This window comes from Leucopleurus acutus (assembly GCF_964270905.1).
Source record: "Leucopleurus acutus genome assembly, chromosome: 2".
NCBI classification, from domain to species: Eukaryota; Metazoa; Chordata; class Mammalia; order Artiodactyla; family Delphinidae; genus Leucopleurus; species Leucopleurus acutus.
Window position 1 is genome coordinate 105,159,612 of NC_139143.1, and position 17,636 is coordinate 105,177,247.

At 39.6% G+C, this 17,636-nt stretch overlaps 1 protein-coding gene across 1 annotated transcript in view; it reads left to right on the forward strand.

The window, feature by feature from the left end:
• DBT (dihydrolipoamide branched chain transacylase E2) overlaps window positions 1-13,705 on the forward strand; it is a 43,825-nt gene extending 30,120 nt beyond the window's left edge. Inside the window, exons 6-11 of the mRNA XM_082856109.1 lie at window positions 527-743; window positions 1,728-1,894; window positions 6,153-6,230; window positions 8,127-8,318; window positions 8,457-8,528; window positions 11,820-13,705. Of these exons, the coding sequence (XP_082712235.1) occupies window positions 527-743; window positions 1,728-1,894; window positions 6,153-6,230; window positions 8,127-8,318; window positions 8,457-8,528; window positions 11,820-11,987 (894 nt within the window). The 3' untranslated portion in view covers window positions 11,988-13,705. The remainder of the gene's footprint in view (window positions 1-526; window positions 744-1,727; window positions 1,895-6,152; window positions 6,231-8,126; window positions 8,319-8,456; window positions 8,529-11,819) is intronic.
• Window positions 13,706-17,636: the final 3,931 nt, after the last annotated feature.

Sequence of the window (17,636 nt, forward strand, 5' to 3'; positions counted from 1 at the left end):
AACTAATTCAAGAGAGCTTTTATAGGATGATTATTTTAACCATTACATGTTTACTGGTAGCCAAGGTCAGAAACAGGGGTCTACATTTGTTACAGTGTTTAACTCTTGTTTAAACTTTCAGTTCTTCTTATGTAGTCTCCAAGAATAGAAAAAAATCAAATAAGAATTATGCAAGAAATTTAGAAATAGTTGACTGTTTAAAAATGTGTTTTCATAAATAGCTATATACAATGTAGATATTACATTGTTACCGCATGGGCAAATGAACAGTAAGTACAAAAGTAACAAATGATCACTTATGAAGAGTAGCTATAGTTTATAGCATTCTATTGAGAAGATGAAAATTTTATTTATAGTTTGCAGTGTTCTATTAAGATAATTAAAATGTTATTTCCTTATACTAATTTATTGGGCAGAGATACTTTTTTTACCTTCAGTTCATTTAATTTCACTTAGAGACCTCAGTGATGGGTTTATTTATTTTTAGGTAGTTTTATTTTTAGCATTAAAATGTGTCATTTTTTAGATTAAGCTGAGTGAAGTTGTTGGCTCTGGAAAAGATGGCAGAATACTTAAAGAAGATATTCTCAGCTATCTGGAAAAGCAAACAGGAGCTATACTACCTCCTTCACCAAAAGCTGAAATTATGCCACCTCCACCAAAACCAAGAGAGAGAACTATTCCTATACCAATATCAAAACCTCCAGTATTCACAGGCAAAGACAGAACAGAACCCATAAAAGGTAATAATAATAGTAATATAAGGTAATAGAGTAATTATTTGGGGGGAAGCTACTTCAACATGATGAAATTACAGTTTTTCTAGGGAAAGCTTTAATATATACTGATAATTTTTGAAGAGTAACATGTTAGCAGGTTTCTTAGAGTATAAATTTGTGTACAGATATTTTTTCTGTTTGAAGACTTGCTTGGTATATTTTAAATATTATTTTTTGTTAGCTTTCAAAACAACTACTTCTGATTTGTTATTTACAAACTCTTAGGATAATTAACTTCCAGAAGAGTGGCTTTGCAAGAAGTCATTGTGTAAATACATGGCTTTTGAATTTATTATTATTATTTTGGCATTGTTATTATTTTTTTTGTTTGGCTGCATTGGGTGTTCATTGCTGTGCTCGGGCTTTCTCTAGTTGCGGCGAGCAGGGGCTATTCTTCGTTGCGGTGCAAGGGCTTTTCATTGCAGTGGCTTCTCTTATTGTGGAGCACAGGCTCTAGGTGCACAGGCTTCAGTAGCTGTGGCACGCGGGCTCAGTAGTTGTGGCTCACAGGCTCCAGAGCACAGGCTCAGTAGTTGTGACGCACGGGCTTAGTTGCTCTGCGGCATGTGGGATCTTCCCAGACCAGAGCTCAAACCCGTGTCCCCTGCATTGGCAGGCGGATTCTTAACCACTGCGCCACCAGAGAAGCCACCTTTTGAATTTTTTATGTACCACAGTGTTGAAAGCAGTTACCTGTTATATTATTACAGTTGACACTGGGTGTTGTGCTATAGTCAATGCTTCAGCATTGAAATTACTGGCTTTCAAGTTATGTAATGAAGATGGTAGCTCCAAGAGGAAGAGTTTAATTAAGAGTAAGTAACATTAGAAAACCTTCTATTTTAGTTTTTAAAGGGATTAAAGGATTTAAGAATTTTTATGAAGTACATATATATATGCATATATGTATATATACGTATATATATATGTGTATTTAATGTTTTCCAGGCTTTCACAAAGCAATGGTCAAGACCATGTCTGCAGCCCTGAAGATACCTCATTTTGGGTATTGTGATGATGTTGACCTTACTGAACTGGTTAAGCTACGAGAAGAATTAAAACCCATTGCTTTTGCTCGTGGAATTAAACTCTCCTTCATGCCCTTCTTCTTAAAGGTAAGATTTTAGTCATTTCAAACAAGGCTTGAGTAAGACGGTTAAATTTTGTTTTGCAAATATGCAATGTGTTAACTATGGGTTTGAATAAAAATATATTTCTCACAACATCACATAGTTAGAAAAATGTACAAGTACACTCTCTTTGTTTCATGGAAGTTTATAAAATTGAAATTTCCGTGTCAGATTTTTATCGACTTATCTCTTTGAGCTAGGTGAGGATTGTCCTGCCATGTAGATAAAGCCTTTAATTCTGAAAGGATCACTCCAGCAAAGTCCTGATTTGAAGAAAAGTGAGACTTGGTGTTGATCTTCCACTTTTCAACAAACTTATATTGAGGCCTCTGGGAATCATTTCTAGTACTAGGCCTTGGTGCCAGTATCAAAAGAATAAGGCCGTCAGCTGACCTTGAGCAGCCCGCTAACCACCATTTAGAAAGCAGCGGCCATATGCCTGACCCCGTACCAAGCGTGCTGTATACAGTATCTCTTTTAATGATCAGAATAATGCTAACATGTAAATATTGCTATCCCCATTTTCCATTTAAGGAAATTGGCACTCAGAGAAGTTGAGAAACTTGTCAAGAATTTACATCTAACAAGTGGAGAAGCTAAGTTTTCAGTTTTGGTCCATTTTTCTCAAAAATGCATACTGTTGTCTCTAAATCCAGTGTGGTTTCCTACCAGCCCTTTCCATGGTTCTTTTCAACGGTTCCCCTTCAGGATTGCCTTCAGGATGGTTTCTCAATGCGTTAACGTGGCGTAAAAAAAGTATTTCTATGCGTCTCTGCCACCCACCTCTCCAGTCTTCTCTCTCACAGTCACTCTCTCCGCTATAGTCAGATTAAGCTACACATAGTTGCTGGAATACACAACTTGACCTGAAATGCTGCCTCCTCCCTTGATCAAATACATGTGCATCCTAAACACCAAATTTTGCTCCAGTGTAGAACAGAGTACAGAAGCCGGTTCCTCCTACAGAAGCCAGTGGCTGTCACAGTTTGAGTTAAATGGCCTTTTGTTTCTCATTGCAGTTTGTCTCAATGTTTTGAAAGTGTTTATACTCAGTTGTCTCTTCACTGATGCTGAGTCTTGTAAGGCAGAAGCTGTTCTCCTATATGTCCATCTTTTTAACAACTACCCTCACAGGGAAAGAGATGGTCTATAAACATGAGATGTAGTAGGTGCCAGTAAATGAGAGATCTGGACTATATTACAGCTATAGCGGGTCATCTGTAGAGACACAGCAATTGAAACACGTGGATGAGATCACCCAAATTATGTGTGAAGGAGAAGAAAAGAAGGCTAAGGGTTTTACATCAGTGTTTAAGGGGTAGGTAGAAACTGAGTTGGCAAAGGCAATGGAAGAGGCTGAGTGGGGTCAGTGGTTTGACAATAGGAGAACCAGAAAAGAGTCACTTAATAGCCAAGTGTATCTATTGCTGTATAACAAACCACCCCCAAATTTCATGGTTTGAAACAATTACCGTTTATTATTTCTCATGAATCTACAGGTGAGCAGGACCTGTCTGCTGATCTTAGCAGAACTCACTTATATGTCTATAGACAGGTACTAGATTGGCTAGGGGCCAGCTGGTGTAGGGTGGCCTCAGTGAGGATGACTCATTTCTCTTCTGGATGTCTCTCCTATCTGCCCAGTATGCTAGCCTGCACATGGTCTCAGTCCTGCCGGGGATGAAGAGAGGAAGCAGAATGTTAGCACTTTCCCCAAACTGTGCTGCATTGAGTTTGTTTTTAACTCATTGACCAAGGCAAGTCACATGACTAAGCTCAGAATCAGCTTGCAAGAGCACTTGGATAAGGAGGCTCCTTACAGATTGGGGCCTTTGATTCAGCCTCTCACACCAAGAGACAAGGAAAAAGTTTTAAGAGGAAAGTAGATAATGGTTATATGCATTACAGAGGTCAAATAGGATAAGGGATGGGAACAGGCTATTGGATTGGTAATGAAGAGGTCATGTGTGGCCTCAGCCAGAACTTACTGAATAAAGTATTGTTGAGGTAGAAGCTTGGTTGCAGTTAGTTGGGGAATGAAAGAAATTGAGGAAGAGGAGAAACCTGAAAAAATATGCAGAAAGGCAGACAGGGCATAGGTGCAGGTGACAGTTACGGTGGTTGGAGTAGATTGAAGAAAGGTTCCATCTGCTCCCTCCCCTCCTGCACACCCTCAAGGAAAAATTGAGCAGGTCTGTAGGCTGAGGGAAAGAGCTGGAAAATGGAAAGTTAAAAATGTGTGAATGGGGGGCTTCCCTGATGGCGCAGTGGTTGAGAGTCCGCCTGCCGATGCAGGGGACACGGGTTCGTGCCCTGGTCCGGGAAGATCCCATATGCCGCAGAGCGGCTGGGCCCGTGAGCCATGGCCGCTGGGCCTGCGCGTCCGGAGCCTGTGCTCCGCAACAGGAGAGGCCACAACAGGGAGAGGCCCGGGTACTGCAAAAAAAAAAAAAAAAAAAATGTGTGAATGGGAAGCACTGTTAGAACAATGCCTGAGCATGAGGGCAGAATGAGTTGAAGACCCCGGTGGAGAAGTTCACGGGGAGGAGAAGAGAGTGCCACCTTCTTGTTTCAGACTGGGCTCCTCTTACTGCTTCCTGTGACAAGTCTGTTTTGCAGCAAGGACAGTCCAGCTTTTTAATATGTTAAATTTATTTCATGATTGTTTTTCTTTATTGTTCCAGTCTGAATGAAATATCTGATCTTTATTTTGAAAATAAAAGTTAATATGCTTTGTTTTAAAATAACATTTTTTTCCAGTCCATATAATTTTAGAACATTTGGAAAATACTACAAAATATTGTACAGGGGGAAAAAACGACCTCTTATCTGTGGACACACATCTTGTTTTTCCTTTTACAAAATTTGGATTATACTCAAAATACTGTTTTTAATGTATAATACTTTAACCTTAGTTATGGATTTTTATATAAAGAAGATTAAAGTTATAGTTATCAAATCAAATGCTTAATAAAACTTTCCTTAACTGTCTAGTTCAAGGATATGATTTCTTTTTTTCTGTCAAGACCACTGACCCACAGACAAAAATAACACTTAACACAATGCACATAAAGAACTCTTAATTGGACAAGATGAAGGCAGTAGGAGAGGGAATTCTTTTTAGGGACAATTTAAAGCATTTTTATTTTCCTTTTTTTTTTTTTTTTTTTTTTTTGTGGGGGCTGTGCCACTTGGCACTGCTTACAGGATCTTAGTTCCCCAGCCAGGAGGGATTGACCCAGGTCCACAGCAGTGAAAGCGTGGAGTCCTAACCACTGGACTGCCAGGGAATTCCCTATTTTCCTATTTTTTAAACTGACTATAAGGCATGACAACCAAATGCAGTGTGTGAACTTTGATTAGATCCTGGATGGGCAGAGAAACAGCTATAAAGAATATTTTGGAGACAGGTAAATCTGAACATGGACAGAAGAGAAATGGTAGTAAGAGAAAAAAGGAAAAAGGAAAGGGAGAGATTAAGGCAGGAGAAGGCACAAATGCCATCAATTCTGGGAAACAGGCTCTAAAGTAAATGTTTGCACCAGCTCTGCCCTTCGCTTGGCCAAGGACACCAGGTGGAACACTGGCCTCTCAAATCCTTATCACTTGTTCTTTCTACACAGGAAAATAGCTTACTACTTTTTTGTTTTTGTTTTTGTTTTGCGGTACGCGGGCCTCTCACTGCTGCGGCATCTTCCGTTGCGGACCACAGGCTCCGGACCCGCAAGCTCAGCGGCCATGGCTCACGAGCCCCGCCGCTCGGCGACATGTGGGATCTTCCCGGACTGGGGCACGAACCCATGTTCCCTGCATCGGCAGGCGAACTCTCAACCACTGCGCCACCAGGGAAGCCTTGCCTTTTTGTGTTTTAATTCAAAGTGTTTCTTTGAACTACAGGTTTGCTTCTCATGGAAACCCTAAGACTCTACATGTAAGTGAGGAAAACGTAGAATTTAGACCTTTTTTTTGGTACTTTGGTCAGTCTGCATAGTTACTTTGAAAATCTCCTTGATGTTTACAAGCTCCCTGATTACTTTATCTTTTATTCTTAAATGATAAGGGTAACCTAGTTCCACATTGCTGGGAGGTAACATAGGGAGTAATATGCCTGGTACATGTAGACTTGCAATTAAACTCAGCTTAAATAAGAGTTCTTTCCTTCCATTCTTTCCATCTTATTGCTTCAAATCCCCTATCCTTTCCAAGTTAAAAGTGCTAACATTGTATTTCTCTCTCTAAACAGGCTGCTTCCTTGGGATTACTACAGTTTCCTATCCTTAATGCTTCTGTGGATGAAAACTGCCAGAACATAACATATAAGGTTGGCTATGTGCTGTGATAAATAAAAGTGCAAATGTGCTTGTAGGTTAAAGAAGCTTCTATTATACCTCAAGTGGTGATCTTCTTCAAACTGGAAATTAAAGTGTGGGGTAAAACATTAAACTGAAGATAAATCTGTTGCTATTGATGTTGGTTTTACTGGTTAATAATACTATTCAGATATGCAGATTGCCATTTTTAATGCCTTTTGGTTTTCTGGTTAAAATAATGGAAATATACAGCTGTGAGGCAATGGTTTACATTTCCCATCGTATATATCCTCTCTGCAAACAGAAGAGCTCTCTCAAAATGGAATTCCTGCAGTTTTTAAAACAAGAATAATTTAGGGACTTCCCTGGTGGTCCAGTGGTTAAGACTTCGCGCTCCCAATGCAGGGGCCCCGGGTTCGATTCCTGGTCGGGGAACTAGATCCCGCATGCCGCAAGAAGATCCCGCACGCCGCAAGAAGATCCCGCACACAGCAACGAAGATCCTACGTGCCGCAACTAAGACCCGGCACAGCCAAATAAATATTTTTTTAAAAAAAAATTGAATAAAATCACATGCTTGTGTATTGATACCCATTTAAAAAAATAAACAAAGGGACTTCCCTTGTGGTCCAGTGGTTAAGAATCTGCCTTCCAATGCAGGGGAGGCGGCTTCGATCCCTGGTCGGGGAACTAAGATCCCACATGGCACAGGACAACTAAGCCCCAAGCGCTGTGGAGCCCGTGTGCCACAATTAGAGGCCTGGTGCAGCCAAAAATAAGTAAATATTTTTTAAAATTTTAAAAATAAAATAAAACAAGAATCATTTAAATGAGCAAAGTACTGAAAGTTTGAATTCGTTGAGTGAACTCTTCTGTTTGGAGTGAAAGTTCATTAAGGCTGAGAACTCTTTTGAGGATGCGGCCCTTACTTATATTTCTTATTAGAAATATATAACCAGAAAGTGAGCTTTTCATTCTGGGGGGGTTGGATCTAAAATCTTTCCATGTTATTAACACAACTTCCTCATTAAGTATATACTTGTTGCAAACAATTCAGACAAGAAAATAGTGATACTTACCTTCAGTCCCATAATCCTAAGATAACTCACTTTATGCTGAGATGTACATCTCTCTAGGATTTTATTTTTACACAGTTAAAAAATATGGGGCTTCCCTGGTGGCGCAGTGGTTGAGAGTCTGCCTGCCGATGCAGGGGACACGGGTTCGTGCCCCAGTCCGGGAAGATCTCACATGCCGCGGAGCGGCTGGGCCCGTGAGCCATGGCCGCTGGGCCTGCGCATCCGGAGCCTGTGCTCCGCAACGGGAGAGGCCGCAACAGTGAGAGGCCCGCATACCGCAAAGAAAAAAAAAATGGAATTATATATATTATATATATATATAATATCATATATCTTTTTAAATTTAAAACGTTTTTCTTTTAACTATTTTCTATTTAATATGTTTTAGACATCATTACATGTCAATAAATATAGCTTTGTTATCATTTGTTTAGCCAGTGACTTATTGATAAGCATTTTGATCATCTGCACTTTTTCAATCTTATAAACAATCTGACTCAGCATCTCTGTTCATCTCTACATACTTTTGCATTTACCTCCTTAGCACACGTTTTTGTAAATGTTGGTATGTACTGTTAAATGTTCTCCAGAAAGTATATACCAGCTTACACTTCCACTAACAATGGATGGAAATAATCTATTGCCCTATATTCTTACCAAAAAAATGTATCTTTTTCAAAAAAATCTTTTAAAATTATTTCTTTTAAATCATCACCAATATGGTGAAAACAGTTTTCTATAGTTGAGTTCATAAGGCAGTAAAAGTTGAGACTTTCTTTTCTGCTAGCTTATGAAAAGGCTGCTGTATAATTGTTTGTTTATTTTTAGGCTTCTCATAACATTGGGATAGCAATGGATACAGAGCAGGGCTTGATTGTACCTAATGTGAAAAATATTCAGGTCCGCTCCATATTTGAGATCGCCACTGAATTGAACCGCCTCCAGAAATTGGGCTCTGCAGGTCAGCTCAGCACCACTGACCTTACAGGAGGAACATTTACTCTTTCCAACATTGGATCAGTGAGTAATAGTAATATTCAAGTTCATAAACCATAACTTAAGATTTGTGACCATATGCTCAGTTAAAAATATAAACTTTAATTTGCCATTTGTTCCTCAGAAGCTTAATTTTTCTACTCTATTTTGTTTGTTTTTTAGATTGGTGGTACCTACGCCAGACCAGTGATATTGCCACCCGAAGTGGCAATTGGGGCCCTGGGAAAAATTAAGGTATGTTTGTTACATAGTTGAAAAAAGAGTTTAAGCAAATTGGGATAGGAAAAACAAAGAAGAGTAACTGTTTCTGAGGTTTTTCCCCTCACTTCGTAGGTTTGAGTATGGTATTGGGTTTAGTAAGCCAATTACTTCTTCCTAAGAACTAGGTCTGTAACTCCGGTGGCTGCCTCTCTGTAGAGTAAATGCTTGTGATCTGGGTTGTTTCCGTATGGATCAACCATTGTGGATGATGCCAGGCACAGGTGTGAGCCTTTCTGAATAATCACAAATGTAGCCAATCTGAGTCTATCAAAATATCTTTATTTCAGAATACCAAAGAATAATAGTAAGCCAATCCAAATTATTATTTATAACGGTAAAACACCATTGAGAGCGTTTTTCTTAAACGTTGCTCTGTTCAAGAATCATTGGGAGTGCAGTTAAAAATGCAGATTTCTTGGCCTTGGGGACAGAACCTCCAAAATTTACATATTAAACAACAACCCATGTGGCCATGTTATAGGAGACTGACTTAGAATAAGGGTTGCAGTGATTCTTAACCCTGGCTACACATTAGAATCATCTGGAGAGTGTGAAAAAAGTGCCCAAGCTCACCCCATACCAACTGCACCAGAATTTGGGGTGGGGTGGGGCTGGGGCTTGGGCATCCCTATTAACTCAGGGTTGAGAACCACCCAAGTTAAAGAAATAAGCTCATAGATACCATTTCAATACCACCATTATTAAATGTCATTGTCACTACATTAACCTTGATTTTGATCTTCACGTTTTCAGAAGAACCTTTCTTCTTCTCTGTATTTATAATGCTTCCACATGGAACATCTCTGGGACTTACTTTTCATGAGTTTATTACTTTCATGTTGGCATCCAAAATCTTCACAGATACTTTCATTCAGCCTTTGATTTGCTTTCTAGCAGCTGGTACTTTGGCTGCTAAGTTACTCCCTCTTCTAGCTCTACTTTCCCTTCTGGCCCACGGAAGAGACAGGGAAGAAAAATAAGAACACATAGCATGACACTGTTCTGTCCAAATCGGAAGTTTCTCTAAGGGATTAACTTCTCTATCACTCGTCCGCCCCCAACAAGCATTCAGCATTTGATTCTCACAGAATTCTGACTTCTTGCAGCTTACAAACAAACCAGCATACCTATTTAACAAAGTTTTGTTTTCCCTTTTCCTGAAAGCAGTTTGTTTTCTTCTGAATTGTACATATAGGTATATAATTGTGGTAAACTATACATGACAAAGTTTACCATTTTAATCAAAGTGTATGGTTCAGCAGCAGTAGGTACAGTCACACTGTTTGCAACAATCACCACCGTCCATCTCCAGAACTTTTTTATCATCCCAAACTAAGACTCTGTGTGTACAATATATACCACATTTTGTTAATCTATTCATCTCTAATGAGTATTTGGATTGTTTCCATTTTTTGACTATTGTGAATAATGCTATGAACATTGGTGTACAATTATCTGTGTGAGATGCATTTTTTCAGAATCATCTCACTCATGGTTTTTTCAGGTTATGAAGCATAGTTCTTAAAGTATAAATCTGCATAGTGACTTAATGTAGTTAATCCTTGTTGGGTAGGGACAGTATTTCATTCCTTTCTCCCTTTGGGTCATCTCTCCTTTGCTATCTTTTGTTTTCACTATAAATTTTACACTGTCACTAAATAGTCTTAAGTCACTAAAACCTCCACATTCCTCCATTCTCAGTCCTTATCTTTCTTGACCTATTAGCTGCGCTTGAGTTGATCAATACTGCCTCTTTGGAAAACCTTCTTCACTGCGACTTGCAGAAAACCTCGCTAGTCTGCTTCCCCCCTACCTAGTGCCTGTTCCCTCTGAGTCTCCTTTGCCTGTACCTCCTCATCTCCCCATCTCTAAACATTGGAGGACCCCAGGGCTCAGTTCTGCCCTTTTCGTTATCTGATCCAGTCTCATGGCTTTAAATACCATTTATATGCTGATGGCTCCCAAGTTTATATCTCCAGACCAGACTAGACCTCTCCTTTGAACTCCAAACTCTTATTTCCTACTCAGAAGTCTAACTAGGCATCTCCAATTTCCTGCCCCTTCCCTCACCACCACACCCTCTCACCTGAAGTCTTCTCCTTTCAGTGACTGGCCATTCTGTTCAGAAACCTCCAATAGCTTCTCACCTCACTCCAAATCAAAGGCAAACTAGCTGCAGCGGCCTACCATGGCTCTACACTGGTGCCACTCAGTGCGACTGGGACCCACATCAGGCTGTGACTGCTGTATCCGGGCTCTGAGGGGAGAACTACAGAAGGGGAGAGTAGGGCTCAGAAACCTTCGTTGCCCTTTGACAGAGTGATTTTATGTCTACTGAACCTAACGATAAGAGGTGGAGCTTGCATTTTGTATATCTTTTTATATCATTATAAAAAGATAATATATTTTTGATATATATTCACTTTTGATATATTTAAAAAAAAAACTAACCTGCAATGAATTCGCTTTTTCTTAAATCTGTTTTTGGAAAAGTCAGAGGCAGACTGGGAAGCGTAACTGTTGTCTTAGCAACATGCCCCCCTTCAGCCTGCTCCTTCTGTGTCATCTCCCACCTCTCACCCCGGCCCCTCCAATGCAGCCTCCCTGCCAACTCTGCTGGTCCTCCAACACTCCAGCCATGCTTCCCCCCGTCTTTCTCCAGGTGTCCATATGGCTTGCTTCCTCACTGCCTTCAGTGAGGACACCTTCTTGGTGAGGCTTTCCCTGCCCACCTGTTAAAAAAGAAAATGCAACCTCTCCCCTATTTCCACCTCCTGCGTATAATCTCTATCTCCATTCCAAAGTGCTTTATTTTTTCATTTGCACTTTTCACTATCTAACACACTATATATATTTTACTTATTTATCTTAATCGTCTGTCTCTCCCCATTAAAATGTTAGCTCCAAGAGGGCAAGGATTGTTATTTGTTTTGTTCATTGCTTTATCCCCAGAGTCTAGCAGAGTACCTGGTACATGGTAGATGCTCAATAAATAGCTGTTAAATAATTGAAATCTGAAACGAAGTTTACTGTACATACGGAAATTATACAGACGACAGGAAATACTTTGGAGAAACTCTGAAAGCTTGAAGCACACACTCACAAAGATGGGAAGAGTAGTAGTTAGCATTATCAAAAGTCATTTGGGATGCCCATTTCTTCTCTATTATAGGGAGGGAGATTTGCCTAATCTTTCACCATTGTTTTTACGAGAGCTTGCTTTGAGCAAGTGAAGGCTGACTCTGTCCTTTTCCTTATTTGTAGGCCCTTCCCCGATTTAACGAGAAAGGGGAAGTATATAAGGCCCAGATAATGAATGTGAGCTGGTCAGCTGATCACAGAATTATTGATGGTGCTACAATGTCACACTTCTCCAATTTGTGGAAATCCTACTTAGAAAACCCAGCTTTTATGCTACTAGATCTGAAATGAAGATTGATAAGACATCCTTGAACTTTCTGAGCTTCAAAAGAAAATGCAGAGCCCAGCTGTGCAGCACACGTTCCTCGTTGCAGTTTGTATTGTAAATGATTTGTAATGTATGATTACAGTTCTGAGACACAATATGTATCACTATTCTGTTAGAGATTTTACTGGAAAGGAACAATGGTATAATAGTTCTCCTGGGCTGTCACATTTTATAGGTCATAGTACGCCTTCTTAATATAGTGCTGAGGTCTTTGTGTCAATGGATTGAAACTGGCAGGAACAACAAAATGAATATTACTGAAAGACAGACCGCCATATACAGTATTTGCCCTATTTTTTCTTTCTTTTTTTATTTTAAACTAACTTTTTTTTAATAAACTTTTAAAATTTTATTTTATTTATTACTTTTGGCTGCATCGGGTCTTAGTTGCGGCATGTGGGATACTCGTTGAGGCATGCGGGATCTTTTGTTGCGGCACGGGATCTTCATTGTGGCATGCGGGCTTCTCTCTAGTTGTGGCCTGTGGGTTTTCTCTCTCTAGTTGTGGCGTGCGGGCCCCAGGGCATGTGGGCTCTGTAGTTTGCGGCGCACAGGCTCTAGCTGAGGTACGTGAGCTCAGTAGTTGTGGCTCACAAGCTTAGTTGCCCTGGGCATGTGGAATCTTAGTTCCCTGACCAGGGATTGAACCCACATCCCCTGCATTGTAAAGCAGATTCTTTGCCACTGGACCATCAGTGAAGTCTCTAAACTAATTCTTAATGAAACTTTTCAATTATACTTAGTTGGGAAAAGGAATTTATATGCAGAAGTATTTTCTATTTCCCCACAAGAATGCAAATTATTGTATAAAATAAGTGCAATTGTATTTACCTTTTAAGATATCCTGGAGTGTGTTGCTCTGTAGAGATTATCATCTGTAAATATCTTATTTGTATAAATTAATATCTTTTAAAAGGGAAAATTATAAGCTAATCTTAAAAATGCCCAATTATAGTTTTATAGCCAGTAAGGCCACTAAAAGTATTTGTTTAAAGTGGATATACTTTTAGAATTTGGTAATGGTTTAGTGTTTTATTGAGAAAAACTTCACCTTTACAACCTTGCTTCAATGTAAGGAAGGTACTTTAAATGTAGCAACCACTGACATTGTGTTACATTCAGAAGTCCATTGCCTTTTAACTTTTTTTTTTTACTTTCTTGGTCTTCAGCTAAAAAAATAGGATAGATTAATAAGTTAGGGTCTATTCTATTCTTCATATCCTGAGAAGGAATATGAATAAGGGGAGAGAGAAGACTAATGGGTAATTATGGACATTAAAATAAAATAATAAATTTTGCACAGAAATAAAGGTCATGATCATTTTGTTAGAGGCCCACTTGAATCAGAAATTCATGTTGTTTCTAATATTGTCTAATTGAATACTGTATGTTCAAGTGAAGTTTTGTGACAGAAAAAGTTGTTTTAATGTCTACTTGATTTTTTTCAAAATGAAAACGATGTATAATTCAGAATATAATGGATCTACTGAATGTTATTTTTTAAATTCAGATAATATGAAGAGTTGCAAAGAAAATAAAATCAACCATAATCCTACCACTATTAACATTTTGATCAAGGTATCTGTATACATAGCTATTCTTTTTATGAAAATAAGGTTGTGCTGTATCTACTATTTTATAGTTTGATTTTTTAAATTTAACATTATGAGTCAATAAACAGTTCCACATTATGATACTTTTAAATGGCTGCATAATATTCTATTGTTTGCATTTATTAAATGCAAACATCTACTGTATACTAAGTGTGGTGCTAAGCAGTGGGTACACAATGCCCATCCTCATGGTTCCTGCCTTCATTGGGCTTACAGTCTAGGGAGCGAGACAGATATTTAAAAATCATAAAAATAAGAATATAATTAACTTCTAAGTAGGAGAAAACAGGGTGCTATAAGAGCATCTAATAGAAGTTACTGATCCTGTCTGGGAAGATGAGGAGAGGATGTACCATAATTTAACCAATTCCCTGTTGATGGCATTTACAGAATTTTAAGTGAAGAATGACATGATCAGTAAAAATGTCCCCTTCACTTAAGAAATGTGAGGGCTTCCCTGGTGGCGTAGTGGTTGAGAGTCCGCCTGCCGATGCAGGGGACGCGGGTTCGTGCCCCCGTCTGGGAAGATCCCACATGCCGCGGAGCGGCTGGGCCCGTGAGCCATGGCCACTGAGCCTGCGCGACCGGAGCCTGTGCTCCACAACGGGAGAGGCCACAACAGTGAGAGGCCCGTGTACCACAAAAAAAAAAAAAAAAAAAAAGAAATGTGAAAACTAGGAGAACAAGAGCTTTGAAATAAGTATGTAATATGTTCCCCTAAAAGTCCAACATCATTGGCTCAGAATAAACTCTTGAGCTATCTGTTGTATCCCAAATCCCTGCCATTACCACCTTCTCTTTTGTCTCATCCTTTGAGGATTCAGCAAAGGATTTGCTTCCCATTGTGTGTTGGACCTTTAAGATAAGAGGATCCATTGGGAGGGATGAGGGGGCCAGGAGCACAGCCCTAGTAGCTGATCCACAGGGCTCCACACATCATAGGGCGGGAATTGTTTAGAGCAAGGCCTTAGCCGTATTCCTAAAGGTGGAAATTAAAGGGAAGAAGCCAGAAAATTCAAGTCCGTCACTATTATGTCTGGAGGTTGGAAGGTACTATATGTCCATGGGGGAGAAGCCAAAGTTATTGGCCCCAAATTATTGTTGGGAGCGCCCAACAAGAAAATCAAGGTTCCATTCATTATGTAGGGCGTTCCTCTGATTTTGAAAAGGAAGCACAATAGGGAAGGAAGTTTGAAGGACAGAAGCCAGATTGGTATTAATTTCCATTTTAGAGATCAAAATGTACCAAATCTTGAAACATTCCAAGAAGTGGTTACGTAGGGAAAAGAGAGCCCACAGGCCTGTTTCGGCATTTCCCATGGCTTTCCAAAGTGGGTCCCAAAGATCACTTGATGGATTTCTTTGCTGACTTCTAAGTAAACTACGGTTTGAGAAAGATGATGGAACTCACTCAGCACTACCCTGCAGCCCCGAAGTACAAACCTTTCCTTGAAGTCTTCAGACTTATTTAACATTCACCCTGTAATTGATTAACTAGTTCATTCTGCACATATTTATTACTGAATATATGTATTCAGTGCCAGGCCCTGGGATATACACTGTGGATACAGATGAAGAAGATAGATGAAGTTTCTGACCTCACAGTGAGAACTCTGGCTGGTGACTAAAGCCTTCACCGGAAGTGGGTCTGTGCCAGTACCTTGGAGGAGAGCAGTGCTTCTAGAGTCGAGTTGTATCTCCAGTCAGTTCTTCATGGTGGTTTTGCTCCTTCCCTATAAACTGTCTTTTCTCACTGAGGTTAGATCACTGTGTCTCCTTTACACACTAGGCCTGCCTCATCAATCCTGCCTCACAAACCGTACACCTAATAATAAGATAGACTCTGTCCTTAGGTCACACAGACACAGGCCATTCAAGCTCTTCAGGTTATGGTTTTGGTGCTGCTTTTCATGAGGCAAGCAACATAGGGCACCTACGTGAGCCCAGACACTTAGGGAGCAATATGCAAGGGCTGTGCCATCTGAGCATAATATGTTCAGAGTGCACATAAAAGAGCTTCTAATTAATGAGTCATCTAGCCTCCATGCCCATGAAATAGTGGTAGAGAGGGAAAAATTGAGTAAAATTTGAGACAATAATTATAATAGTGTCAGGCACTGCTAATGCTTTACATATATTAATTCATTTCGTCTCTCCAGAAACACTGTGAGGTAGGTGCAATGATTAGCCCCATTTGAAGAAACAGAGTTTAAGTACTTAGATGTGTGTGGATTAACATACGCTAAAGAAGTATACAAAGCTAAACTACTATACCTCACTTCGTGTTCCAAATGCCAGGATTGTCCATGATTTTATGCTGTTTGAGGAACTGGTATTATTGAGCTAAAAGAAAGAGAGTTTTTGTTTGTCTTAGGGGTCTTAGCAGTTTGAAATACTCCCTGAAGGCCCTGTGTTCTCCAGGCACCGAAAGGAAAGAGTTTTGGTGGTATGAATTCTCTGCAGCAGTAGTTTATGAGAGAAGCATGATGTCAGTTCACCTCAGAACCGGATCTACCAACATCCTCCTGTTCTCTTTACTGAGCCAGACTTTACACACCAGCACCAAACTGTAGAAGAGCTGGCCATTGGGGATTCTCAGAGTACAGGATGCTTCCTTTAGGCATGAGAGTGAAACCTGAAGCTGCCTGCAGTGACTTCCCAGTTGTTCCTGGTGGCCTGTAGCAAAGCATGAAGACGATATCACGTGCTTCGAGAGATGATCGAAGGAAAATCCTGAGGCTTCCAGAGGAAAGGATTGGGGTCTCAGTCCTTGCAGACAGTTCCTTATCTTCCCCAGGTACAAGCACTCAAAAACTAGAAAGAGGTAAGCACAGAATTTGGGTTTTAGAAGATCCTCTTATGCCCTTTATTGTCCTAAGCTTCCATCGCAATGAATTAGTCCCCATTCCCTGAAAACAACATGCAGTGTATTTCATGTTTCCATGCCTTTGCTGGGCTTGTTTCCCCACTCTGTTCTCCACCAGAAGAAAATCCAGAACAAAAGTCACTTCCTTTTTTAGACCTCCTCTGACTGTGCCTCCCTACGTTTGAATCAATATTTATTTTTCCTCTCGCTCTCCTTCTTTGTCCACACCTCCAACAGGACTCATGCAGTGATGTAGCTGGAGGAGTATGTCTTCACTGCTGGCCTGTGAACCCTCTCAGTAGCCCCAGCTCAACTGACTAGTACTCAGTATGTGCTGGTTGACTTCAAAAGAAATCTATGCCCTGGATCTGATTACGTTTTTTAATGAAGTCCTCATGTAGCATTGAAGCATTGCCAATGACCCAGAAAAGTATAATGTGAAGCAACCATGGCCATGAGGCCGCTCTTGTATCTATGGAATGACTCTGAATGGCTATGCTTGCTACAAGGAAAAGTATCTAGAGGAAAAGGAATCTGTTCAAACCTCCTTATAATTGGTAAGACATTTGTTTTAAATTTTGAACAAAAGACAGTTACATTTTCTATGTGTTGTGTATATTTCATAGTTCATTGTAATTCCTCAGTTAATCAGAATGTTTAGTGCTTTCAAGCTCATTTTAGATTTTATAGAACTTGGATCATTATTTTGCTTTTTAAAATGTTTACAGGTGATTCATTTATGCCACTACACCATGTGATTAAGCAAAGCAATGACTTATCTGAGGCCAAGCAGGAAATAACACAGCCAAATTCTCCAATGTTATTTATATGGGAAAACAATACCCACATTACAGTTGCATTTACTATGCCAAAAAAGTAGAAACTACTTAATTTATTGACTTACTGATTTATTGATTTATGCCCTGCCACTTTCAGAAAGAATTTCAGAAAGCAACTGTGTCCATAGTCATATTCACCACATTTGAACAGTATAACTATCATTGTTGTGTTGTTGTTTATAGCTACCTTTACATAATTTTTTTATAAATAAAGTTTTATTGGAACATGGTCCCACACATCCTTTTATGTTTTTTGTTTTCTGGTTTTTTTTGGTATGTGGTCCTCTCACTGTT